At 42.0% G+C, this 26,668-nt stretch overlaps 1 protein-coding gene and 1 long non-coding RNA gene across 9 annotated transcripts in view; both read right to left on the reverse strand.

The window, feature by feature from the left end:
* The window catches only part of TSC22D2 (TSC22 domain family member 2), a 31,201-nt gene extending 24,695 nt beyond the window's left edge, over positions 1 to 6,506 (reverse strand). For 4 of the 7 annotated variants that reach the window (XM_087740735.1, XM_087740734.1, XM_087740736.1 and 1 more), the window contains exon 1: positions 4,075 to 6,506. In XM_087740735.1, coding sequence (XP_087596861.1) covers positions 4,075 to 6,071 — 1,997 coding nt within the window. In that variant the 5' untranslated portion in view covers positions 6,072 to 6,506. The remainder of the gene's footprint in view (positions 1 to 4,074) is intronic. The other 3 variants (XM_009463805.2, XM_087740737.1, XM_087740732.1) reach the window with 2 other exon arrangements.
* A 3,033-nt stretch (positions 6,507 to 9,539) lies between these two features.
* LOC148050803 (uncharacterized) overlaps positions 9,540 to 26,668 on the reverse strand; it is a 114,613-nt gene continuing 97,484 nt past the window's right edge. The window contains exons 9-10 of one of the 2 annotated variants that reach the window (XR_015700405.1): positions 22,080 to 22,138; positions 9,540 to 9,898 (exon numbers count right to left, since the gene is read on the reverse strand). This is a non-coding gene — a long non-coding RNA (uncharacterized LOC148050803). Of the gene's footprint in view, positions 9,899 to 9,956; positions 20,386 to 22,079; positions 22,139 to 26,668 lie in introns of those variants that run through there. The other variant, XR_015700407.1, reaches the window with a different exon arrangement.

Raw genomic sequence — 26,668 nt, forward strand, 5'->3', positions numbered from 1 at the left:
TTCACAATTGCAGCCATTCATTAGCGTTCCTGGAATACAGCCTGCACAGTTCAAGCTGGTCAGCTATCTCTGGAAAATGATCTATACTCCGCTCCTTTTCCAACATGCCTAGTAATATTTTGCCCCAAAAGTCTGCCAAACATGTAGGAGGTTTGAACAAGCTTTCTCAGTCACATTCTTTTAACAGAGGCAACATATTTCTTTTCCCCCAAGAGCCAAAATAAAGTTATTAAGCCAGCTGGAATATTATGCTTGTCAACTACAAATTTGTGTATACATAGGCATAAAGGTGAGTAGAGAAACTGACTGACATACACTGATCCTGAAATCCTCTCAGGTACTCTGACTGCCCTTCATCTAAAATAATCAGTACTGTTGCTGAAGTCTAGCACATGAAGAGTCAGGGCAATTTTGAGATCCAGTTCTACTTGTGTTTTTATAGTATTTGTCAGACTCCAGATTCAAAGTGGCTTGCAATATTCACATCTGCTTCAATAAGAGTACTATTTCCTCCATCCTTGAATACTATTGCAGTTTATTCCACTTGTAGCCACATTTAGAGAGGAAAAGAAAATAAAACTACGTTATGCTGTAGATCTTTCATAACTTCCACAGAACATATTTCTCTTTTTAAGAGCTTAGCAATTTGGACACATCAACTGAAAAAAAAAAAAACAAACAGCTTTGCTTTTCAAAGGAAGGTTGTGACATGCCAAAGGCTTTTTTTAAAATTTTTTTGGACCACCTAGCTGCATTCTCTTCCCCCCCCGATGAAGATTTCTTAATTAATTGATTCTTCATTATTCATCAGATCAACGCAAGAAACCACAGTTTTACCTAGACTACGGTAATGGTGTACTGGACTATCAGAACAGGAAATTAAAGGTTTTCAGGCAATGTCTTGCCAAAAAGTCAGCTCTACATCTACAGATACATAGTTCTATATTATCTATCTATCTATCAGGCTATATAACCTTACACCTCCACCTCTATCTTAGACATAGTTTGATTTCAAACGGCAGACTGTAAGACAGGAATAATACAAAGAACTCTCTGCAGAAAGATGGGAACTGACCAGCTTCTTATATCAGACCTCTCTGTCTCGTACTTACTGTATTTCTCACATTCTGTTTTCAAAGAATTCCCATCCTAAACTATTTACCTTTAAAACAGTTCCTCTTCATATTCCGAATGGTGAATGACTTACTAGATAAACCTAGGATATTTAGAACTATACAGTATTCCTTGTTGAATCACTGTTTTAGAAGATGACTATAAGAGAATGATCTACACAAGTTTCAAGTATGTACAAATATTTAAATATAATTGAAGGTGTCAGAAGAAATGTAGATACCTGCCGACACATTGACCCCTCCCTTCCTGGGTATGTTACACATTAATATTAAGATAAAAAAGAAAAAACGCTTTCCACAAATTTCTAGCTCTTATGATCACAAAGTAAACTCTCTGAACAAAACCAAGCGCTAACTTCCTGAACCTGCAGACAGCCTGAAACAGTGACTCATGATGTGTGAACTCCCTTTGAGCCCTATTAGTTTTATCAGAATGTCAACCCTCAGCCTATTAATGACACTTGAAGGTCTTCGTTAACTATTTCACCACTGATTTCAGTAGATAAAGCAGCTGGGCATGAGCCCATGGGAGTAGTGGCATAATTTAAATGGCTGGAAAGAGGAAAAAAGCAGGAGTAAGAAGAGAAAAGCAGACAAGCAGGAGACAGTTTTATAATAGAGCCTTCTCAGTGAGTAAAGCAAATAAAAACACAGAGTGGTAAAACAGCCGTAACAAGCTGCTACGTTTTTATTTTCTCCTTTCTCTGTCTGAAACCAGTGGAAATCAGGACACTGTCTGAGGGGACCAAAGAATAAACTTAGGTCTACTAGCTCTGTATCTCCTACTTTGTATGAAGTCTAGGCCTGTTTAAAGCAAGCTTTTCTTGCTTATCAGTATCACTACTAAAGAAAGCTATTCCAAGCGGGGAAGACTCTCACGTACCATATAGCTCCTTGCTTAGTGTACCACTTCAGCAAATGACAAGGTTTTATCACCCAGTGCAGAAGCGGACAACTGAGAAGTACGCATTTCGTTTCAGATAACCACAAGTTAGTTTCTCTACTGAACATCATAATGCGGCACGTAAAAAAGAGCGCTGTGCATTTAGAGTCCGTTCCTATTTCTTACTCATAGTTCTCATAGCTGAGTTTCTGGAAAAGTTTCTTTAGAAACGAACAATGTGTGAAGCAATGCTGCAAGGCGGCTCAAGTTCAAAGACAAAAGTACGGAAATAACTTTAAAAATCACTGTTCAGGGTAAGAGTACCAAGAACTGTCTCGCTAGTGTGCAACACAAAGTTAGCAGCCTACAGGTTTGAGTAAGTAGGACAAGTTTTCCCTTATCATTACATAAAGCGATTCATTTGTCACAGATAATCACGTCTGCTACTATAATTTATATAAATATTCAATATTAGAAGCTATGCAAAGCAAATGCAAAATACATTCTTTCTGACTCCTTAATCATCAGAATGATTAAACACAAGACATATCATCATCTGATAATACGCTGAGCTATGAAAAAAACCCTACCAGCTTGAAATCTAACCTTATTTGCACAAAGAAGAGTTTGTCAGCTGGGTCGGCAATCCTCTTAAGGTAGGCACAACTGCTAGAAGATTTTAACTGTTTAACTTTTTAAGTCCTTTACCACTTTAATCAGAACTAGCACAACTCTCTACAACACAGCTCCTGCTTGCATAAAGGCATTAGCAGAGTTACTATCTCAGACGCAGCGTTAGCCAAAGCTCCAGTGAGCACAAGGCCTGCATTACTGCAGATTTAACTCTCCAAACACTAAAGTGTCTTTGAGATACCTTCTCCATCCACCTCACCCTAATCCCACATACACAGCAGCTTTACTAAAAGGCACTCCGAGCAACACCGACTGTGTTATCTTAAAGTCTGGTATTCTCCCAAGGTGAAGGGAGGCTTACAGGATAATTCAGCACATCAGACGTTCTCATAATGGCGTTACTCATATTTTTAAAAATACAAATATGTATAACCCACATGTACTTTATTCCTCCAAATTGCAGTAATCCCAACAGTGAACGTTAACGACATTAATTCAGTGCTCAAACACTGCTTTCCCTGAAAGCCTTCTCTCGAAGAAGTCAGTTAAGAACAGTTTTAGCCATCACGCTACCCTTCAGAGTAGTTTGACAAGCCTACGGGAATAAAAGTCACATACACACTTCCTCTCAGGTCCTTTGACGAGTCCGCTCATACTACACACTTTTGTTACAACTAGTAGTTCCAAATTACTTTCCTACAAAGAATACTCATTGTAAGGTTGTACTTTCTGTCTACATCTTTGCTCAAGTAAGTGTCTCCCTTTTTATTCAATGCATAAGACCATTATCCATAGACCTTTCACTATGTTAGGGCATACAAATTCATATCCAGATGCAAGTACTTTCCTTACTAACAGATACTATAAAGTGCAAATTCAACACCAGGATAAAAATCAAGAATCTGCATTATAAGCCTTTAAGTTTTCCAAGATACCTCACCTGATGGCCCTAAGAGAGCACTACACTTGTATTTTTAACAATGCTGCAATATAGTGGTGTTGATAAACCTGTTTTAACCTGGCTGTCATTCCAGTGTTTTACAATACATTCAGGGGAAAAGAGAGAACAGACTTCCTCGCTCACTGAACAATTAGGTGCAGAAGGACAGTTCTCAGTCTTTGATTTGGAAGAGGTTACATTATTTATGCATTAAGCAGCTTTCAGGCTACTTTCTGCTCTGTTTTGAGAGAAAAGTAGTCACACTCACAGTCTGAGAAGAACAAGTACACTTCACTACTTGCCTAAACACTTAGCTACCTTTTGTACTCTTCAAAAAGCAAAAAAAGTTGCCCAGGTAAATTTCAGTTCTCAGTATGACTTTCTGAAAATACAAACTTACGAAAACCACCTGACAATAACTTGAAAGGTTTTTTTTTTTTTCCTTAAGAAAAGGTATTTTTATGGTGTTAGAAAATAATTCATACCTGTCTTCATCACCATCAACAGGAATAGATATGCCAAACACAGAGCTGGCAAGACTGTTCATAGGAGTACTTGCAGGTAACTGAAGAGGATTTGCTAGAGTGTCTGGAATGGGAGGCTTCACAAGAGGTTTATTTTCAGCTATAAGAGAAAGTGGTGGCTGAGGTAGGGGTTCCGATTTTCTTCTAGTATCATCAATCTGGCCTACTAAGGATTGAGCTTGAGTCTGAAACTGTCCGAGGTTTGACTGTGGCAGATTTGCAGGTACATTAGGCGTGCCTTGCATTAACGAGTGTCCGACGTGCTGTGGCTGGACAACGCTGGTACTTCTGCTGGCAGAAGTGTGGCTAGTCAGCTGGGACTGGACCAGTGTAACAGGGACATTTGGCATAGTAACAGAAGCGGTGGTAGAGACACTAGGCACACTTGTACCGGGGACAACCGCAGGCACGTTCTGAACTCCAGAGACCACAGCATGGGGAGCACCAGGCATTCCGGACACTTGACTGCTTCCACCCATTTGATGCTGAGTCACAGATTTCTGTTGCACAACCCCTGTATGTCCAATGCCTTGCTGCACCACACCTCCTGGTTGCGGAACGGCAGCCTGACTAGCTTGTGTCTGGCCACTCTGCATTAATCCCGATCCCTGTCCAACTGCTTCACCAGGCTGTGCCGACACCCCCATCACCGGCGCTCCCACAGGTGAGGGACTTTGGCCGGTCACCTGCCCCACGGGAAGGCTGGAAGCCACAGTACTTGGAACAGAGCCTGTAGTAGCCTGCTGAATAGCTCCTTGAGACTGCATAATTGTCATGTGCTGCATGTATTCGGTCTGACCAGAAGGTTGCGTCGGCAGTAGATGCACTGGTGGAATCTGGGACTGAGAATAAGCAAATTGTTGAGGCTGAGTCACTGGTATGTTTGCCTGCTGCACCTGCTGCTGTGCCACAGGAATGCTTGGCTGCCCTATTGTCACATTTGGAGGCGCCATGCCTTTCCCGTTGGGTCCAGCCTGCGCAACTCCCTGCGTATTTACCTGTGGCTGCGATTGCTGTGGCACCATCATTTGCTGATTTGCTACCGAAGCCCCAGAAAACATAGGCTGAGCAGTACTTTGAGGCATGGCCCCACCTATGGGTTGTTGCGGCTGCTGTTGTTGCCCAATGACAAAATTAGGTTGCTGTAGAGAGGACTGGTTCATTTTCTCTGTCTGGAGCAGCTGTGACACAGCAGTCAGGGAACTGTCAGCTATAGAATCGGGGCCATGGGCCGATGCTGGCACAGCCGAGACCACGACAGAACCTCCTGTGGCACCAAGGCCACTGTCCCTCTCTTGAGCAGCCTGCTCGAAGGTGCTGCTGTGCCGAATGCAATCTGCAGTCCTGCCCAGGACACCACCACCATCTGAGTCCCGGTCATAATATTCCATACACGTCCATCGTCCTCGCCTGTAGGGCTCCCCTGTACCATGGTCCAGCTTGATCACCCTGAAGCGCGAGCTGCATGCAGCAGCCACTGTCTGAGACATCGTCCCAGGAGCAGCAGATGCAGAAGGCCCTGTGGAGGGCAAGGCGGTAGTTTGAGCAGCGCTGCCTCCTGCCACAGCAGTGCCAGGGGCAGCAGGGGGCAGGGGCACAGCCGAGCTCTTGGGGACAGCCCCCCCATTGGGGGCCACAGCTGGTGGAGCCGCAGCCACCCCACCAGCAGCCACAGCCAGCTGCCCGTCCAAAAGGAGGTTGGGAGAGACGCTGCCAGGAGTTTCAGCCTCGCCCACGTTGTTGAGAGTCTCTTCAGAGGAGCTCCGCTCACACACATCCTCGGGGCCGTAGTCGGTGGCTCGGGAAACATCAAAGATTTCAGAAGACACGTCCTCGGTGCGGGACTCATCCGGGTCGTCCAGGCTCTCGGTGTCCTCGGTGATGCTGCTGGCCACCTGAGCCGTGGTCACGCTAGTGATCTGGAAGCAGCTCTTCTTCTTGGCCGGCATCTTGGACATGTTTCCTCCGCGGGGAGGGGCTCCGCCAGCCGGGGCGAGGCGAGCGCGGTGCCGAGGCGGGCTGTCACGGCGTGCCGGCCGGGCCCCCGGCGCTACCGCACATCCTCCGGCTGCTTCCTGCGGCGAGCGGGCGGGCCGCGGCGCTCCCGCTCTCGGGCCGCGGGCCGCGCGGGGGGCGGCGGGGCTCCTCCTCTTCCTCCCCGTCCGCAGCCCTCCTCCCGCGGCCGGGACGCGGGCCTCCTCCTCCCCGCCGCAGCCCCCGCTCCGAGCGCGGCGGGGCCGGCCGAGCGCCCCGCGGCTTCCTGCCGGCCTCGGCGCGACGCGGGCCCCGGGCGGGCGCGGCGGCCGCAGAAGCAGGCCCGCGGCCCGCCCCACGCGAGGGGCCCCGCGGCGGCCGGCCGAGGCCCAGGCGGCCCCGTCTCCCCCCCCCCCCCGCGCCCTGTCTCCGCGCTCTACCTGGAGACCAGCGCCAGGCGCATCCTGCTCGGAACCAGCCCGCCGGCAAGCCCCGCAAGTAACCCCCCCCTCGCCGGGGGCGGAGGGCCGGCGCGGCGGCGGCGGCGAGGAGGAGGACGAGGAGGACGAGGGAGGAGAGGCGGCCCTTCCGCGGGCGGGCGCGGGCGGCCCCGCTGCGCTGCGCCGGCCCCGGGGAGCGCGGGCTCCGACTGCGGCTCCCCTCGCCCAAGATGGGGCTCAACTTCTCCTGCGCTGCACCCTGGGAAGGGGGCCGGCCACGCCCCCCCACGACGCTGCGGCGTGATGACGTCACGCCCCGCCGGAGCTGCTTGAGGTGGCTGTTTGGAATGTGCCACCGCCCGCCGGCTCCCCCCGCCCCCCCCCCCCCGCGGTTTGGTCCCTCCCGGGCGCGCGGGGCAGTGTCGGCCGTTGGGCGCGAGGGTAGCGCCTGTCGTGCGCCGCCGCGCAGCCTCCGCTCCTGAGGGGACGCCCGCTCTCCTCAGGCGGAGGCTGCCCATGGAGTCTTACTAGAGTGTGGCGTCTTACTCCTTTTTGTCTTTTTACCTTAAATTTCTAATGTACAGTTACTCCAGGAGAGCTGTTAATGCAGCATCGAGGCCAGACCCCTGTCCATCAAGCAACGGGTGGCAGATATTTAAGCTATTTATCCCTCCTGTTGAACGACCACTGCCCCGACGCAATAGGAAGTAATTTCAGACACTCTCTCCTCTATTAAAATAATCATCCTCTCCAGCCTACATGCATTTACAGCCAGTTCTGGTCATGGCTTTATATTAATGAAAGTTATTTCTCATAATTGAGTCGTCTTTCCCATGCTCATTCTCACAGCCCTACTCTCCATGCTTTGCAGTTCGATTCAATGCCTCGTACAGACAAGCGAGCAGGACTGCACACAGACCTGCCGATGAGGCACTGCTGCTATTGCATCATAGCACTGGTTTTTCACTGTGTCTACTTCCACTAGTGTTCCCTGCTAGATCCTCTTTTGTTGGTTTTTTTCCCCCACAGCTACATCATACTGGTGGTTCATATCCAAACCGTAAGGACCCTACCTTTGGTGTCTTCAGGTGCTCACCTCCCATAAATCCCTGATACAAGTCAACTTCTTACTATATATTTCTCTTATTCCAGCCACCAATGTCATTAGGGTTTTCCTGTATGATAATCTGGTCCCGGTTTGAACAGTCACGCCTCGCAACTGTATCATTAACCCATCATGGCTTTTTGTGTAAGGTCACAAAGTGCTTTAAAGACCAGTTCTAAAATATGGAAGATCCCCTCTACCAGTTTCCCTTCAGTTCAACTGTTCCCCATAAATGCAACAGTTCAGCCAAGTTCTTATTTATTTTGCAATTTCGCATGCTAATCCATCTCTTCTGTACGTTTTCAGTAATATTTTCCAATATGATATCATACCAAATATTTCTCTAGTTTCAACAGAGATTAAACCTACTGTGTTAACAATGTAAGAGCTCATTTATGTTCGAAAACAGTTTTGATTTAATCTGGTGTGAGCCACCTTTGTGAATTTATTAATTAAAATCAGGCATGCCGATTACATGAGTCTTTGGCAAATGCCTTTCCACTTTTTTTTCCCCAACTTTAATTTGAAGTTCTTATAAACTGCGCTAGCCTCAATTCCAGAAAACTTCTGCAAGAGGTGTTTGTGTAAGTGTCTGTTCATGTTATTAGCATCTTCCATTAATCAGATATTTCAAACGGTCAGAGCATCCAGCCTTGAACTTTCTGCCTTCATTATCCTGTCATGCCTTCTCATTTCTTCTCAGGGAGGAAAGAATCCTGATGATCACCCAAGCTTCCATTTCTTTGAGCATTGCCATCGTTTTCAGCAGCCTGGGGAAGATGCTCTGGTGTAATTCCGCAGGAATCTGGTAGTGTTGTTTGACCAAATGCAGACGATAACCAGTGGGGTTTTCTTTGTTAGCCTCAGGTCAACGTCTCACAGTTTATGTCCAACTAAGTAACAAACCCCAGCTTTTCTGGGTATACTCTGAGTAGAAGACTGTCCCTTCATCTGTCACCGTACACACTGGGTAGTCTCTTTCGAGTCCTGAATCTCAGGTTGTACCCCATTTGTTCTGCTTTCAGTAAAGCACCCTGTTCTGTGGTGCCTTGTGAATCCTCCTGATGTGTGTAACATCCTTGGTTTCCCTGTCTGCGTGCACACGGTGTGCCAAGACTTGCTTTTCTGCTCATCTTCCGTGGCACGTTGTATTCTGCCTACTTCTTTTTATGCTCGTATGAACCTTATTTTCAATTCTATTTCTCTTTGTACTAGCTCATCCCTTGTTATATCCTGTCCTCATATTCTTCAAAGTCTGCCTTCTAGAGTTTCTTCATCCTGCATATGTTAGGAGATGATGAACTGTCTGTGTGGCATCCTTTTCTCTCCCTAATGATTTTGAATTCCCATCTGAACGTCATTTGTCATTCTTGGATTTCCTCCTGGTATACAGGAGTTTTCACTCCTGATATGACATGAATTCTGCCAGGCAACACCTTCTGGAGTAGCTTCTACCAGGTACCCACTGGAGGATAAAGCGTGTTCTTTATCTTCTGTTCACTGCCATCTCTTAGCCCTCTGATCGAATCTACATTCTTAGAATTAATCTTTTCTGTCCAACCCTGACTTTGAAGAGGGAATAAAGAGAACCCCCACACTTTCTCCCAAACAAATCCCCTCCAACAGGCAATCCTTTGCTTCCTGCACCCTCTTCACTGCATGATTTCAAATATACAAATGTTAGAGAGGAAATGTAATGTACACAGTACAAGATCTCTAAAAATGAGTAATATCATCTTAATAACAAATCGCAATGTTAAAACTTTGTATTTCAGTCTAAGAAATGTCTTATGCCCATGAGAAACTGTATTTTTGGCATGGGATATGAGGCGTTAGACCTTAAACCTGCCGTTAGCCCAGGAACGATTACTCCTTATTCTGCAAGTCAACCAAGTATAATTCGATAAAAGAATGGAACTCTGCATCTAGGCAGAGAGGGCGATGCTGCTTTGGCAAGTTAAGTTTCATGGTAACAGGCAGCATGTGGATGTGTCTGGGAGTTTTTAAATTAGTCACAACAACGGTGGATTAAATAGCCAAGGGAAAGTCATATGGCCGAAGATGTATAATAACGCAACACATTATACAGCACTACTGTTTATACCACAGATACCAATGAAGTCAGCAGGAGTTCTGTGTTTTTTTTTTCAGGTCAGTATGAAAGCTGTAGGGAGGTGAAGCAGCTGGGATTGTATGTGGCGTAGATCTTCTATAAATGATGACGATAATCTTTGGAGAAAATTTCACAAGGGCAAAGAATAGCTAGCTGCAGGAAATGAAGTAAAGACGTGAGATAACTTTTGTATATGGATTTTTTTAATTTCTTCATTTTCAAATGGAAAGCATTTGGGCATATTAATCCAATACATTCAGGACAACATATGATAAAACCATTCTGGATAGGAATACATTTTAAAAACACTGTCCCCACACAGATTAATAATAGGCACATCAGTGGAAAGATGCAGGATGCCAGAACATAAGAGTGAGTCAGTCCAACAAATACTTTTCAGTCAATAAGGCAGCCTGTGGAGGACTGTTTATCATGAGCAAAGGTGGCACAATCTCCCCCAAACTGTAATATTTAACATTTTCTTTGCTTTAAAATAGTACATTTTAAATATACAATGATATAAGGTAGTTGTGAAAATTCTTATTGATCAGTTACTGGATTTGTGTGTGGTATTGCATCTCAGTAAAACGTGAAATCAAAACAGTCTCCCTCAGGAAGTGACAAAGTGACATTTTGAAAACATGCAAGGGAGCCTTAGAAACAGAGGCAGAAGTTATTCTACTAGACCTACCCCTGTCAGCGATCTTTCAAAATTATTACAGGAAGGAGACTGATGCATAATTAGTGGGATGAAGTTCTCTCCCACTATACAGGTACCCAGACCCCTAACAGATAGGGTAACACTTTTTTCAACATTGAACAATAGCAGTAGGCTGTTGGACAGTAGGCTGCTAAGCTGTAAGAACAGATGTTTTTCCCGACAGTGCAGTAACCCAACATGAAAAGTTCTTTTCTTCTCATTTTTGTGCAACTACTACATTACTTTAGTGTATGAAAATATGCGTTAGTAGAGTGGTCTTCTAATTTAGATAGGCCTGAAATTTAGAATAGCAAAGATGCTATTTTAGAATCCATTAATTTGTCACTGTTGTTGTTCAGAATAAATTAACAATTGAAATCAAAATTCTAAATCCCAGATTGAAACAGTCATTTGCTAAACCCTTCATTCATGAACTGTGTATATATCAATATTTTAACGTAACCAAAAATGTAATGAGGAATGGGCTATTTGGCTGGCATTTAGTGTGGTCTAGCAAAGGAGAAAGGGAAATTAATAAAAGGTAAAATAAGGAAAGGATGAGGAACAAGAATGAACAAGATAAACCGATTCACTAACAAACCAGAAAGGTTTCTGAAAAGTCAAGTACAAAAATTGCTACAGCCCATGGCCAGGTTAGCCAAGATATACACAAATAATCCACACAATGGCCTTGGCAGCATTACACTGATAATATTTTTGCAAGGCTGAATTAGTGCTGAACAATATTCTAGTATGTTGGGCACAAACATACCGATATTTATATTAAGCGTCAAGCATGTATATATTCCTTTTTTGCCTTCAAGAAAAACATCTGCCACAGTTAGTTAAAAGAAATTCCCACATGACTCTTGTTTGAGTTTCTGTGAGCGTCAACTGTATGGGACTCTCGTGGTTTCTACGTGTGTGTGCGCATGTTCCTTTTTTTTTTTTTGAGATCTGGCAAGGACAGATTTAGCAGGCAGTGTTGAGGGCAGCAGACGCCTTTTCAGTGCTCCTACGTTGTGTGACAGAGAGTTCTGTGTAATTCTTCCATGCTCTTTCTATCACCTTCTACACATTTCACTAGGAGGATCCCTTGACAGAGTTTCAGTAGCAATGAGAGCTATTAGCAGCTTTCCGCACTTGTGATTCTGCTGTTTGGGGGCTGCAGGTGAATTTACATATTTTGACATTTAAGGATCATGCACCAGTGATGCAAAAGACATGTATCTTTCCCAAAATCTCTCAGCCTCGGAGACTGAGAAAGCAGAAATGCTATCACAGGTGACAGAAGACCACAAAAGAAGCTCCCCTAGAGTGTAAGCTGTAAAGACTCGAACACTGACCCTATGCATGTATCCAGTGAAAAGGGTGCTAAAATGTTCTGTTTGCTTGTTTATATGATTTTAAATGGGCAAAAGGTGGTCCTTCCCACTGATCATAGCTTAAATCTGTATATCAGACAGGGATAAAAGCTGTACATTAAAAACCCTAAACGCTCACAGAGTTTGCGCAGGCACACACATGCTCACATCTAGAGACGTATGCATGCATGTATAAAGATGTATATTAATAGGTGTTTATGTAAATTTAAAATTCTGAAAATCCCTAATGATAACATTAAAAATACAATGTTTTTTACAAGAAAGCTGTAGGAATTGTCGAAGGGAGTTGGACTATTTATTGGTATCTAGAGTTCATGGGTTCAAATTTCTTAGCCTTTAATAACATTAGGTGATTATTGTTGAAGATTAAAAACTAGCCTGGGGAAAGAGTGTGATCTAACAGATAGGGCATTTACCCAAGTATCAGGAGTCCAGATGATTGAAATTGTTTGTGTGGAAGTCAGTAGGAAAAGTTCAGGAGATAAGTTCTTTAACTTCAGTCTTACCCCTAAGTTGGTATTTATCTGCAATGTGGCCTTGTACAAGTTATTTTTCCTTCTTTGCACCTCTTTTTTTTTCTCTCCCATCTATCAGCTTGCCTTGTCTGCAGATACAGAGAAGTCTTCAGGGCTCTGCCTGCCTTTTTTTGTGTGTTGAGTACCGACACCTAAATTTTGGTCAGGCTATGTGGGACTGTCTTAGAAAGAGTAACATACTGACACGATAATGGACAAGTGATAAGCAGTTCATTTATCACTAGGTTCTTTTCAAATTTGAACAGAAATTTAGGAGCTACTAAAAATTAAACTTTCACGTATGTGAATTGAGGTTTACCATTCTGGTATTTTAAGAGTGCGCTCCCTTTCAGATGACTCTTGTATCAAGATCCTGCGTTAACATCTTCAAGTTTAAAATAAACAGTAATATCAGAAATTCCTTTCCTTCACTGTAAACTGTACATTTTCCATTTTATTAAACTAGTGGTGCTAGACAGTAAGACATTTATCCAAATACTTCTTGTTTTTAAAACGCATCTAAATCACCGCAAATGATCTCAAACCGGACTGAGATGCAATGGCAATTTGAATTTCAAGTCCTTTTGAATTTCAAGCTGCAAGACATTGACGCCAAGACCTGGAAGACAAATTCCAGGTTACAGACTGCTGGAGGGAAGAAGGGCACAGAAAAGGGCAAATGAGTTATTTGAATGTCTAAGTAGGATTTTTGCATTTATAAAGGCCACTAACTATCAAGAGAACCAGCGAATAGTAGCTGCAGTATTTAGCTTTAGGCTCTTCTTAAAGTCTCATGTGACAAAAAGCATGGAAATTTCCTCTTTCCTGACCCTAACAAAACTGCTTTTTTTGTTTTTGCAGTGTTCATTGTCTTCTATATGGAAAATAATAGGCACTAAAGCCAACAACTAATGAAAAAAAATTAATATGACCAACAACTGAGAACAAATGGAAACTGTTACACACATGGAAACACATTTAAAGTGCAAATAGAAATTAATAAAAGTTATGAAATCTCATCAGTTGTTGTTAGCCTGATCCTGACCCCTTTGAAGTCAACGGCTAAACCCATTAAATGTCAGTGGGAGCTGTGTTTACTTAACTGAGATATGTCAAAATCTAAGCTGAACATTTGTACGGATCAACGGACAGGTCTTTAGCGTACTACGCTCTTCGTCATGATGGGTACCTTTACTTTTGCCATAGTACCTTGTGCTGCACCTGATTGATTGTGCTGTTTGACTGGGAGCCGTCCGGGGCAGGACTTTTCCTCTATTCAGCATAACATGTCAAAGACCATTGTGCACACCTAAAGAATTACGTAAACAATTTAGGGACATTACAGCATTATACGGAACAGTTGCCTGAAGAGTGCTGTTTCACCAGGGGAGCCTGAGGTTGTCTGTTAATAGACCAGTTGTTGTCAATTCCTTCTGGACTGTGTAAGCCCCTGTGTGGTTTTTGTCTGTTTGATTTGGCTGTTCTCATTTACATAGTTGTTCTCAGCCTCGCTCTCTGCTGTATTTTGAATCATTTGTGGTTTAGAGGCAGAAGGAAGAAGAGAAGCATAAGTCAAATCTGAGCTGCAAATCCAGTTTGGGATTGTAGTACGTTCATGATGCTGAAAAAAAGTATGTGTTTTGAAGTCATTATGAGGCAACTACTGTGCGTTGGCACTAGCAATGAATTATTGCTGCAGGAACAACGCTTTTAGGGAAGTCATCGAGCAGAGCGGGGTCTGGTCCTCAGTTTAAAAGCCAGGAAATAAATCCTGGCTTCAGGATAAGTAAGTCAGGTTGGTCTGTCTTTTCTTTCTCAGTTTGAACATGAAACAGTTTGTAAACTGTCTATATTTAGTTAATACACTGGAATGGAATGAAATGTAAAGACACAAAATTTCTTCAATTTGATGTATAAATAGATTACAGCATTTTCAGCATTCCAGTCTTATGATCAAGTGGAATCCAGATCAGGTTTCATTTAACCTAGTTAAAAGAGCAATGTGAATGGTTTCAGATATCTTACATGGAGTTCAGCAGCACATTCACTCATATATTTCAAACTCATATTGAGTAAAGACTAATATCAATAGTGGAGAAAATCCACATCTCTTCGATAGACTTTGTATGTCTTAAATCTTTCTGTTTGGCACAAGTGTATTTTAATGGGACATTTCAATAATTCATTGCTGGATTTCCTGGAATCTAAGTTGCTCGTTGTCTTGAATAATTCTTCTTTGAACAGTGAGTAATCACTTTACTTGTTTGTAAACAATTATTCAGGTTTTTTACCAGCTGTATGAATTATCTCTCAGTGTTAAAAGCATGAATAACGGCAGGGCATTTATTTTTTTTAATTAACATTGGATGTTGTCTAAGCAAAAAGGGACTGTGCACAAATTTCAGATAGCTGGTTGGATACTTTAAATAACCTGTGGCATGACTTGATCTGCGGTTATAGATCAGTTTGCAGTGCTGAGTTCCTAAAGCGTAGGTCCTTATGTAATATTTGTAGTATAAGAGTAAGAGGAAGTGTGGAGTAGAAAGATCGTCTATTTTTAAGATGAGAGAGCAGTTACAGAGTAGACATTAAAGCCATTGCAACTCTATAATAATAATATTTAGATGGCCTATTTAAATAGACTTTCCAGGGAGTCCTGATTCCAAACGGAATGGTGATGTCTGTGCTCTCTAGCTAGCTGACACAACATCCATTTGGTTTAAGTATGTGAGATACTCAGGTTCAAAGGTGAACCTCTATCTGTGCCCCTCACGTTCCGCTCCAACAAGCACAGTGCCTTTTCTTCCCCTTTTTACTGGTTAAGCTTGCATTCAAGAGCACAGATTAGAGCTAGATAAATAAAGGCGTGTGGGAACTTCTACATATTTAGGTTCTGAGTAATTTTTGACATATCTATTGCTACCATATCATGTGGGATACTGATTAGCCAAAACTGGTTCCCTGGCCTTTTTTGCATAAACTTGCTACATAAAACTTACGTTCTGTGATAGCTGCAACTTTTCTACAAAAGCACAAATATGGGTTTTGTAGTGGATAGTGGATTGATGGATCCTCTGGCTCCAAATGGAAGCTGTATACAAAATATATACAAAAAAAGTAATACTTCTGTGGCTAATTCCTGCTTTTCTCATCAGGCTGTGCAGGTACTGTAAAAGCCTGTGGCTTTGCACCTGCTGAAACACCCATGCTGTCAGACGCTAAAATGATGTGGCGAATATAAACCTAAATTCTGTTCATGTAAGTCTCAGCTTTTCTGCTGTTAATTTTGTTTTAAAACTTACGTAAGTAGTTCCACTGAAATCCACTGAAATAGAATTGTCAGTGAAATGGAGAGATTACTTAGCAAAAATAAAAGTGTGAGAAGTAGACAAGCAATAGTTGTTTATGATGATCTGCATTTTGTATTGTAATTGTTCTTATTTTATAAGGAAACACTTCCATTATAAACTTGATTTAAAGAACAGGCACAATTTGTTGTCCTTCATCATTAATGCTGAAGAAGTGATCTCAGTATATATCTGTGTGTGCAAATTCAAAACGCTTTCAGAGTTCTGACTTGGGAGCCTGAGAAAAATGAGAAGACAGAACATTTGGAGGAGTGAATATTCTGAAACTTGTCAGAATAAACTGATGGAAGTGGTACAAACTTACTTCTGGGTTAAATGCAAAATATCACAATACTTTAAAAAAAAAAATCACTACTAGGATTTCCATAATAATCACCTATTGCATGGCAAGGCCTAACAGATTCTGCATCAGGAGTCTGATCAGTAGAATTGTCCTGAAGGTGTTAAATAGTGTGGAAACTCATTAGTAATACATTGCAAAAGCAGAGATATACTCAGCATTTTCATTTGGAGGAGGATTTTTTTTCTCAACTGCACTGTAAATAAGTCATTCCGTATGGATAAAAATTAGCTTGTACATTTTGCAAGTTAAGACCATAGGGTATTTTTCTTCCGGAGCTTATAGTCTGTTAAGGCATCTGAAAATCATTAAAGGCTATTGATACGGAGCGGTCTCCAAGAAGAGGAGCTGTGGTCTCTGTGGGGAGTAGTCAGGATTTAGTGACTCCCTCTTATAGAAAGAGAGGGGTGGTTGTTGGGTTTTTTTCCAACCACAGTCACACTCTCGCTGATGTTTGAATGAATTTGACAGCATCTGAAGCGAACTAGTAGATGGGCTGCACAATGTTAGCATTGCTCTGCAGCAAACGTGACATCACAGCAGCCAAGTTTAAGTGTGGAAGCATATGCACAATACATGCAGCAGATACAAAACAGATACAGAAACAGCGGAGTCAGGTCTTTGGTTTTATCCCAAGGGAAATCTTGTGGTAATGTTACCGCTAGCGGAGCTGACCTGTGCAATGCACACCCAGACGCCCATGTCCTGACTCCCAGTGCTGCAGCTGACCAAACGTCCTGCTAACATCAGTACAGAGGCCAGAAAGCAAAGAACAGCAGCGGTACCAGAAACATGAGGTTAGTGTAATTGGGATGGGTCCAGCACTACGTGTGCACTACTTAGGCAACGGGCAGGGCTTCTTGAACACGCAGGTCCAGGTAAGTTGCACCTGGGGGCCACGGGGAGTCTTTCCCTTCTTGACACACCTGCCCTGCTGTTACTGCCACTGCTGTTGTTCCTAACGCTCTTCCTTTTGTGTGTAATGCAGTAAAAACCCTATTTCTGTTAGCTATTGCCATTCCCAAAATAGCAGCTGTGGATCTCAGAAGCTCAGTTGGAAGGTCACAGAGAGAGCTTGTAACAGGCTTTTATCAGGAACCCAGTCACAAAGGGTGGGCAGAAAAGCACTGTCTGGTACAGCGTTGTCAAGAAGTATCCCATAAGAAAACAGTATTTCACCTTCACACTACCAGAACTAGTCCCTCAATTTAGTACTTTCTCTGTTTCCCCACCCGTTAGCATTTACAGTAGTTCTAAAACAAATTTATATATAAAGTGCTAGTTGAAAAAGTGGTAACTGGCTTTCTTTTGTAGCTGGCGTCAACAGGACAGGAGCATATGAGTCCATTTTACACTGGCTTTTGTGATCATCAGCAAGTACATTATATGACAGAATGGAGAAAATATTTGTCAAAAAGAAATATTTGTTCCCCACTCATGAGAGAAATAAGAAAACCATGGATTCACCTTCAAGAGCTTGTTAATGTCAGACCGTGCTATTCCATCGCAAAAAGGCAGACATTTTCTTTTAGTTTACACAAGCAACTATTGTTTTCCCTTCCGCTTAACAAGGTTTTATTTAATCATGAGTCTCAGGTACAGCTCTTAATTCTATATTCCATTTATATCAATGAAATTTACATTAATGGTTGTAAGTGCTGAGTAATACCATTACTACTAATGGTAGTAATGTGCTGAGAACGTGGAAAACAAAATACAGTTTCTGGCTTGCCAAATCTTCATTACTGAGCATATTTTTCCTTAGTGGTTGCCTTGCTGTAGTAAACAAAGTTAAGAGCTAGGCCATTTTATTAGTAACAATTCTGTATTGATGCATAAGAAAATTAATTGGCGTTCTTCCTTTTCAAAAGAGGGAGTTGCTGCTTTGCCGTAGCATGGCATACAAAGCCATAAAAAAGAAACGATCAAATTTTGGTTAGGAAAAACAAATACCACAAAAAAAAAAAAAGTAGTTCTGTGACATCAAAATTGCAGTTCTTATATGGTTGTTTAGTTAGTAGTAGAATTAGAAGCAACACTATGACTTCCTTATTTGTGGATAAATTTACTGAACAGTGCAAATATCACGTGGAATTAAGTCTTGAAGTTGTATTGCTCTCTACTAAAAATGTACAGAGTTGGGTAACTGAAATGAATACTAGGAGGCACACATGAAATGCAGGAATTAAGCTTGAAATCCTTGTTCAAGCAGAATTCCCATCAAAATCCGGTTTGGAAATGGGTGTCAGCAAGCACTTAGCAAGTTTTAGCAAGGTCTGTTACCATGAAGCAGCAGTTTCTAAACGCTTTGCACGCTGTGATGCATAGATTCATGGTTTTTTCTTTCATTAAAATGCTAGTCAAGCGCAGGCACTGCCGATGATTTAACTTAAACCTGAACTGGTGACAAAGCCTGTGGAATTCTCAAGAAGCTTTTAATTGGATCTGAAATTGAGATGAATACACAGCCAGAGTGTTCAAACATATGTAATAATAGTTGCTGAAACTGCAGCGAGGATAATGGATTCTTACAGCCTTTCCCATACTATGGCGTTGTGCTATGGCTTGGTTTTGGCAGGAGATGACGCAGAGATTAAATATCACTCTGAACGCTGCCTGCAGTTGCAGGCATCAAATTGTTATGACTGGTTCTTTTAATGCTCTTCCAAATGCTAGAAAAAGTGGCAGATGCATTTATATTAAAACCAAACATGGTTTGGAAAAATAGTAGAAAATACAGAGGTGAATCCCTCTCTAACTGAAGTGAACTGCAAGATTTCCTTTTACTTGAACACCGTGATCACAAACCTGTAAAGATAATATGCATTCCTTTGAGAACGGGCCACCCTAATAAAATGAGATACTTGGCAATTATGATGTGACATATTATCCAATATCTCCAAGGAGATTTGCTCTGTGAAAATATATGGACTATTTCTCTCTGAATTAGTAAATCTTACACTTGTCTATTCACCTCTTTTTTTTTTCACCTTTTCTCCCTTCCTCTTCCGAGTCAATAACAATTTGAACTCACATAAGCGTGGCTCCCTTGAGAGTGGTTCTAAATGCTTTTGGATTTATTCTACCACTTGAATTCGAGGTCAGCACAAATTTGGCCTGTATTTTTCATTTGTTTTCTTTTTCAGTTTTTATATAATGTTTGAAAATGGGGAAAAAAAATAATCTGCTCTACTTAAGTAGTAGAGAGACAGGGTTTGATTATTGAATACCATGAGTGATGTAGATTTTCCTCCTTGGACAATAGTATTTGTTTGTACAGGCTGATACTCACACTCTACAGATAGCTCACTTCAACAGCACATAGTAAGGTACAATATGACTAATTCAGCTTGTAAGCAGTTTTATTGTGGTCTCTCCGGTATAGGAGGTTTTGGCTTTTTTTCAGCATTAAGTCATACACAATTTTTAGATGATATAGTCATACAAAGACAAGATCAGTTGAAGGAAAAGGAAATGTTTTTTTCTGAATTTCCTGGTCTTTCAGCATTAGCACCTTCAGTTTGCATTATGATGACGGTATAAAAGCCATTCAGCTTCTCACTTTTTTCCCCTCAGCAAGGCACTCAGAAGATTACATATCTTACTATGAATCGAGCACTGTCTAGGTCAAAGATCTGCTGTTTTTTTTAAGTTTTAGGACATTTTTCCACCTAATTATCTCAGAGCTGATTTTTTTTCTTCTCATCTGGTGCCAATAACAAAGGGCAGAGACAATAAATGAAATCAATATTGCACTCTGTTACAGAATTGCAGGTTGCACAATGCTATGCAGCGGATCAAACAAAATTCTGAAAGAAGGTCTGCAGCGGTCCTCCAGATCTCAAACACCTTGATGGGAAAGTGTCCCTGCAAGTTGCATGGCCCTTACCCAATAGTCCTTACTACTTAGAGATGCTAATTGAATGCTGATATGTGTAAACCAATGCAAAACAAGCTGAGCACAAGATGTGAACTATAAATGGAAGTTTTCTGAAGGAAAGGATGTAGGCTATGAGAAAATGTTACTGTCAGAGTGTGGGTGGCCCTTGTGCTGTTTCAGCACGGGGGCTCGCCTTGCCAGCAATGACAGGGAGATGGTGGGCCTGCTCCTGCTCTCTTCTACCCTGGCCGAGGGCGACCACGGCAAGCGGTTGCCTTCAGTGAAAGACACACAAGGCGTAATTCTTGGTCTGATGGCTATATTGCGCTTCAGTGAATCAGAGTTTCTTCCCAGGGTGATACTAGGGGTGACTCTGTCCAGTCATAGTCTGCTCTGGTTGGAAGGTTATCGTATCATCGAGGTCTTTATGAACACACATAGGTCAGAACGAACTGGAGGAGACAAAGATGATGGTGGAATTATGATGCTGAAATACAGAACAACAGTACAGTGGAACTGTATTTTTATTCTATGTAGGCCAATATCATAGTTAACCTGTGTAAATATTTCAGTATTTACTCATGTGGTAAAAGACTTTTATAATGGTAAGTAAACATATAGTATGATAGATTTAGCAGGTGGGAAAGTTCATGGTGAGCTCTGTAAAAATATGAAGGTTAAGGAATATCAATGTACACGCAAGTAGTAGAAAGGGGGGTCAGACTTTTTTAAAGTTAAAATGTGCATGCAGGCATGCTGTTCAAATTAGCATGACAGTATACACATCATAATTTATTTGACATGACTCTTTTCAAGAATGCTGACATATTCACATTTCTTAGTCTATAGCTTGACACCTAAGAAAATACCCACTTTTCTTCCAGTGTACTTCACAGAACCAGGCCTTCAACACCATCATACACCCAATTGTTAAATGAAATATGCCATATCTTCTCTATCATGTACTGTCTGCTTCTACAGTGCTGCTTTTGCAAATGGTATGCAGAGACATTTCAGCTTCTGTTGAAATGTAATTAACAGGTGGATTTTAGGGGAATTTCCTGGAAGTTCTACAAGGCTTATAAATAATATCTCCCAATTTTTTCAGGTAATAACATCGAAACCTAAATTGCAAATGATTCACTCAAAGCTGCAGACCAAGTCAGTGCCCAAAGTAAAACTAAAATCTAGGATTTCTTGATCTCCTGCCTACTACTGTGAATGCTAAACAGCGCATTGTGTAAGCTATCTTGAGCATCTATGTGCATCGTATAATACATGTTGCACTAGTCTGTTGTTTCTGCATCTGCATTTTTGCAGATGCATTGACACCACATAGGATAGGGGGGGAAAGTGACTTTGAGTGTTAAATTACTAAAGGATTTGTGAGCCTATACTTCTTTGTGTGTTCTCAGACAAGAAGGGAAACAAGGTTCTGCTTATAACAGAGGCGATGCAGAGCAGGAACTTGGAAAGCTGGAGATAAAGATGTGCAAGGAGAAGGGAGATGCTTTCAGTTCCCTCCCACATTTTCTGTTTATATCTTTCCCTATCTCATTTGCTTTCTCATTCCTGCTTCCCCCTTTGCATGTGTGGCAGCAGGAGGAAATTTGCTAGGTCCCCGGTGTAAGATCCTCCACTGGTAGTCAGTGCTGCTGACTTCCATGGAGCTGCAGTGGCTTCCCAGAGCTGGTGGTTCTCGTGCTTGGTCATCAAAGTTCTCGAGCACAGCACTTTGAGGACTGCAAGCCAAAGTCTTCTGTCGTCCTAGCAGATTGCTAGAGATTTTACATAAGAATGTGCATTTAGGTCACGTCAGCATAACTGAAAACAGAAGCTAGATCTGGGATTTTGCTTTGGCCACTATTCACCAAGACAAGCTGTGGGACGTGAAATAAAGTCAGTAACAGGAACCTGACAGAGACGTGCGTTTTGTACCGAGAAACCCCAAGTGACAAGTTCATATGACTTTACCCTGTAGAATGTGTAACGTGTATTACTTCCTTCCATGACTCATATACAGTTGCACGTAGATAGGAACCTTGTAACCCTGTTTTCGCTTTGTAATCATTAGACTTAATACCTTTCAGCCTCATCTTGCTGAAATACTAAAACGAAAAACCACACCCTCACAGTCCCCACTCACCCTCATTCCAGCCTGGACGAATTCCTCTCTGCAGCAGTTTCTGGCACTAGCCCACTCAACTGTAAAAGAAAAAGCTTTATGACAGAGCGCTGATGGTAGGATCATGACTGCAGGACAACCTTTCTTCCTTTATTTTGAAGTTACATTTACACAGAATAACACATGGTAAATTAAGGCATTCGGGGATCTACAAATCCAGAGCAGAAAAAGCTGAGTAACATATAGCATAGTAACATTCTGGTCTGTAAGGAATCTATCTAGAGAGTATGCTAATTCAAATAATAACAAAAAGTTTTAGTGATTAAAGCGATCAGAATCTGGTACCACATCTGGGTGGGTGCAGGGGGCAGAGATGAGCATTCTACAGTTTTTCCCAGACGACACAGAACCTGAATTACAAGCTCCCATCACAGCTCTGATAATGAGTAAACTTGAAAGCACTTGTCCTCAGTCTCCTCCATGCTGTGTTGCAAAGAAAAAGTATCAGAATATCTTGGAAGGTATGGAAGTTAAAGACGTGTTAGAGTTTTATGAGCTTATTTTCACAGGTTCTAAAACAAGAAGAAAAGAGTAATTCAGCAATGTTTTTCTTCATAAATGTTATGAATATTAGCAGAGTTTTTAAAAAGTTTACAATAGTGCATTGTATAAGGGCTTAGAAGAAAATAACAGAGGCAAAGAAATTTGATGTCAAGAGTGCTTCCAAATTCACTAAATATAATGCAAAACAAACCCTCTTCTTAACCGTGCTGGTATCTGTCTGGAACAACTGCACTATCAAGTGGAAGTAATACAGAAATTGTGTACAGTCTGAGTCTGTAAAAATTGACTTCTGGTAACACAAAGGACCTGAGAAGTACCCAGTGGAGATCCATGAAAACTGGATTTGCCTATCAGTTGCTTCAATTTCCTACCTTTACATTTTCCATCACATTTTTTTTAACCATATGCCAACTACCCACCAAAGATTTGATTACCCACCCCAAAAAAGGCCCAAGAAAGGAAATGTCATAAAAATACCATGGCTGTATACTCTTATTTTATGCTCCTCAGTGGCTTCCTGAAGTTTAAAAGGACTGCCAAAACCCACACCTCTAGATGTAGAGAAAATCACTTCTGCGTAAATATGATCCTCGTCTTGAATCTATATGAGCTTTTGAAGAATCTGAATTTCAGCCCCTGAAACGCCGTGATAGTCTAAGCTAAATAACAACAGTCCTTACTCAAGCAAAGCCACTCTTGAAACAAGGCATTGTCTTTGTGCCTGAAGGATTCCCGTTGCAATAAGCCACAACCTGAATCATTATCACTGGAAAAAATGCATAGAGCTGCCACTCAGAAATACTGAGACTGGAGCAGTGGCCCTTATGAAATTCAACAAGAACAAATGCAAATTCCTGTACCACAGCTGTGTTGGCTACGTGCTATGTTCCTGCAAGGGTCAAGAACTGCAAAAATCTGTCATAGCAATGTCACTGCAGGCCTTAATGCTTGGTTGGACGCGCGGTTATTCAGGAGGACAGAGTGAGGGAACGGAGAGGTAGACCGGTGAAAGGAACAATATGGTGTAAGAGCGTACATCGTGGGCTTTTTTCCCCAGCTGCTGAAGTTCTCTTTTTAGTCATAACAGTTTCTTAAAAAAAAAAAAAACAACTGAAAAGTGAAGAAGATTTAATGCCTTCAGTGCCCTAGTCTGTTGAAACATGGCGAATGGTAATAAGTGGTTTTGGCGTTCTGGTGCGGTGGATTACGAATGGCACCAGGAATAAGGAAACGTGTTCTAATCCTTGTATGGACATTAATTCATTCAATGATATCAAGCGAATTTCTTCATCTCATTACATCACAGTTACTCCATTTTCAAAATAAGGTTGATGAATATCCAGCATTGTTAATCATCTTGAGATCTGCAGTTATAAAATAACAATGGCATAGGCAGATTCAGGATGACAAATGATCCACATGTAGTTTCGTGATCCTGGCCTATGGCAAAAGCTGTAAGTTGCCATGATAGTTTATTCAATAGCCTGTAGCAGTTGCTAAGTAAGCACTGTAGATTATGAAATAACTAATACTCAGAATTAAAAACTGCGGAAAGATTTACCAAAAGTTCACCACAAGACCTCTCTAAAGACTTCCTCAGTTTCTTGTTTGGTGAGCATTTTAAGAATAATGCATTGAAAAGAATAATTGCGTTATCCAAGTAGGTCTTCGGAAATCGACTTCTTTGTTTGTTTGTTACTCAATATGTACGGTTATTTTGTGGGTGTTAGGGTCTGGCTATAATTACAAAAAACTGATTATCATGTGTTCATCACTGACCTATCTAGGTACTATCTAGCTTAGCTTTTCACTAGTACTTACAAAACATGATTCCATAAAAGCTTTTTCTCATGGCATGAGAATGTTCATGAATAAGGCTTATTCATGGGAGCAAGATTTACAGGGCTGGGCCCAAAGGTAGCAAGTATATTGAGGTTCTGTAGCTTTTGAATAAAAGAAGGGGGAAACTTTATCTCTGAGCATGGAAAATAGGTCCTGAACATATAATCAGTGGCCATCTCTATGAAGACAATCCTTTTGCAATGAAACATGATCCAAATGGGTGTCAGAGGCATGTTTGCCATTCACCAACATTAACTTCAACTTTCACACGTGGCATGCTTAAGGAGAGTACGATGTTTTTGTATTAAACTGGAGGAGAATGGATGTTTCTAGAATCAAGACCATCCAGGCCTTTAAGACATTGTCCAGTGGCTTTGCATTTCAGTAAATCCGACTACTCAATCCTGACACTGCCAGTGTTACAGCCCCTCTTGACTGTTGCCTACTCTTGCCTCCGACAGACCCGTGCGTGCAGTGGCCTTACAGTGTGCTTGCAGCAGAAAAATTTCTCCATTATCATCTCTTACAGCATGGCTGTCCATACAGGTACACGCAGCAGAGTCCACTGCTGGGGACAAGCTCCGTGCCAGCATCAGCTTGCCGGTTTGCTGCCCGTCAGAGCTGGATACACCCTGGCCAGGCTCAGAGAGAGGTGCGGGGCTGTTTCCACTCTAGACAGATTATGTTGTAGCAAGCTTGCCTACAGAAAGCAAAGGTGTGCAAGATGGAGTCTGATCCTTTGGGTATTGCCAAAGTGAATAAAATTTAAAAGTATCCTTTACCCATACTGATTTTGAGTAATTCCCATCCTTAATGTAAACCTCTGTATAATACAACATTTGTTTCCTTAACAGGACATGCCTTTCTAACCATAACCTTGTTTTGCACACATATGTATGCTTCTAAAATTGTCCGGTCCTAAGAAACTTATAAAGCCCATCAGAATGATATTCATTTTGGGGACATGTACTTATTCCTTGGACCAGACCAAATTTATAAGCCTTAGGGGTATATAGTGTAGCTTTCATCCAAAGCTTAATTTTATTTTCAATTCCATTGATGAATTTACTGTACTGATTTCAAAGTCATAGGGCATGTTAGTTGGATGGCTAAAATTTCTTCAGAAGGAAGACTGTGTATTTATAAGGATAACAGTAATATTTGGAGTGACATCAGTAAGGGTTATAAAAATAATCAAAAGAGTTTAGTTAAGGAATTAATACATTACCACACAGAATAACAAATGAGGAGTAGGAAAATACAATTCCTCTGTGGAAGTTTTGCATAGATGCCTCCCACTATTCTGCTTCCCTCTCCTTCACTGATCAGCCAGGCTGGGCACTAGATTGTATACATCACTTTAAAGTGGTAGACCTCTTTTGCTCACCAGGTGGGCAAACACCAAGCAAATGTGGTCACTAAGATCTTGCAGTCCCTCATAAATATGGTATGGTTTTACTAAGGAGCATGAATGACTATGGTAAAAATATAGTAAAGACCAGGCATTTAAGTTTTTTTGGAGGTATATACTGTGAGCTCAGCTGTTTCATGCTGTGGGAAAACCACTGTGCTTGTTCTCTGCTGCATTCCTATCTCGAGATTGCTTGTGCATGTTTGTTCCTTCCAGTTTGTTCTTCCAAGCCGTGCAGACAAGCCCTCAGTCGCATCCTCCCGGAGCAGGAACAATGTGTCGTCATGTCTTGCGGTGACTTTGTAATGTGGAGAAACTGGCACGGGGATGAGATCATGCTTGTTCTCTTTTCTGACCTGAAGGAATGCAAACTTGCTGACCTCATATATATGCAGACATTCGCAGATGCTCTTATTCACGCCACTTTGTAATTGAACATTATACTTAGCCCTTACACTGCATCGCTCAGTGCAGAAATTAACAGCAAGTGGTCTTACGAGATGCCACCATTGCATCAAGAATAAAAGCAAGCTCCTCAGGTAGGCTGACCCTGACATGAGAGGTGGCCCAAGGGTGGACCAGGGTCCCTCGTTCCTTGGGCAGGCCCATGAGAAGGGACCAAGAACAGAAAACCTAGCTACCGACTTAGTTACTGCAGAGGACACCTCAGAGGAAAAAAGAGTGACAGGTAAGGGAGTCTCTAGAGACTGAATCCAGGCAAGCTGTGGTAAAGTCCTCTTGAATGTCCAAGATGCCAGTTACCTGCCTCCATAGCTGCCGCCATGCAGCCGTG

This window comes from Nipponia nippon, unplaced genomic scaffold, assembly GCF_047370975.1.
Source record: "Nipponia nippon isolate SJK-2023a ecotype South Korea unplaced genomic scaffold, ASM4737097v1 scaffold_7, whole genome shotgun sequence".
NCBI classification, from domain to species: Eukaryota; Metazoa; Chordata; class Aves; order Pelecaniformes; family Threskiornithidae; genus Nipponia; species Nipponia nippon.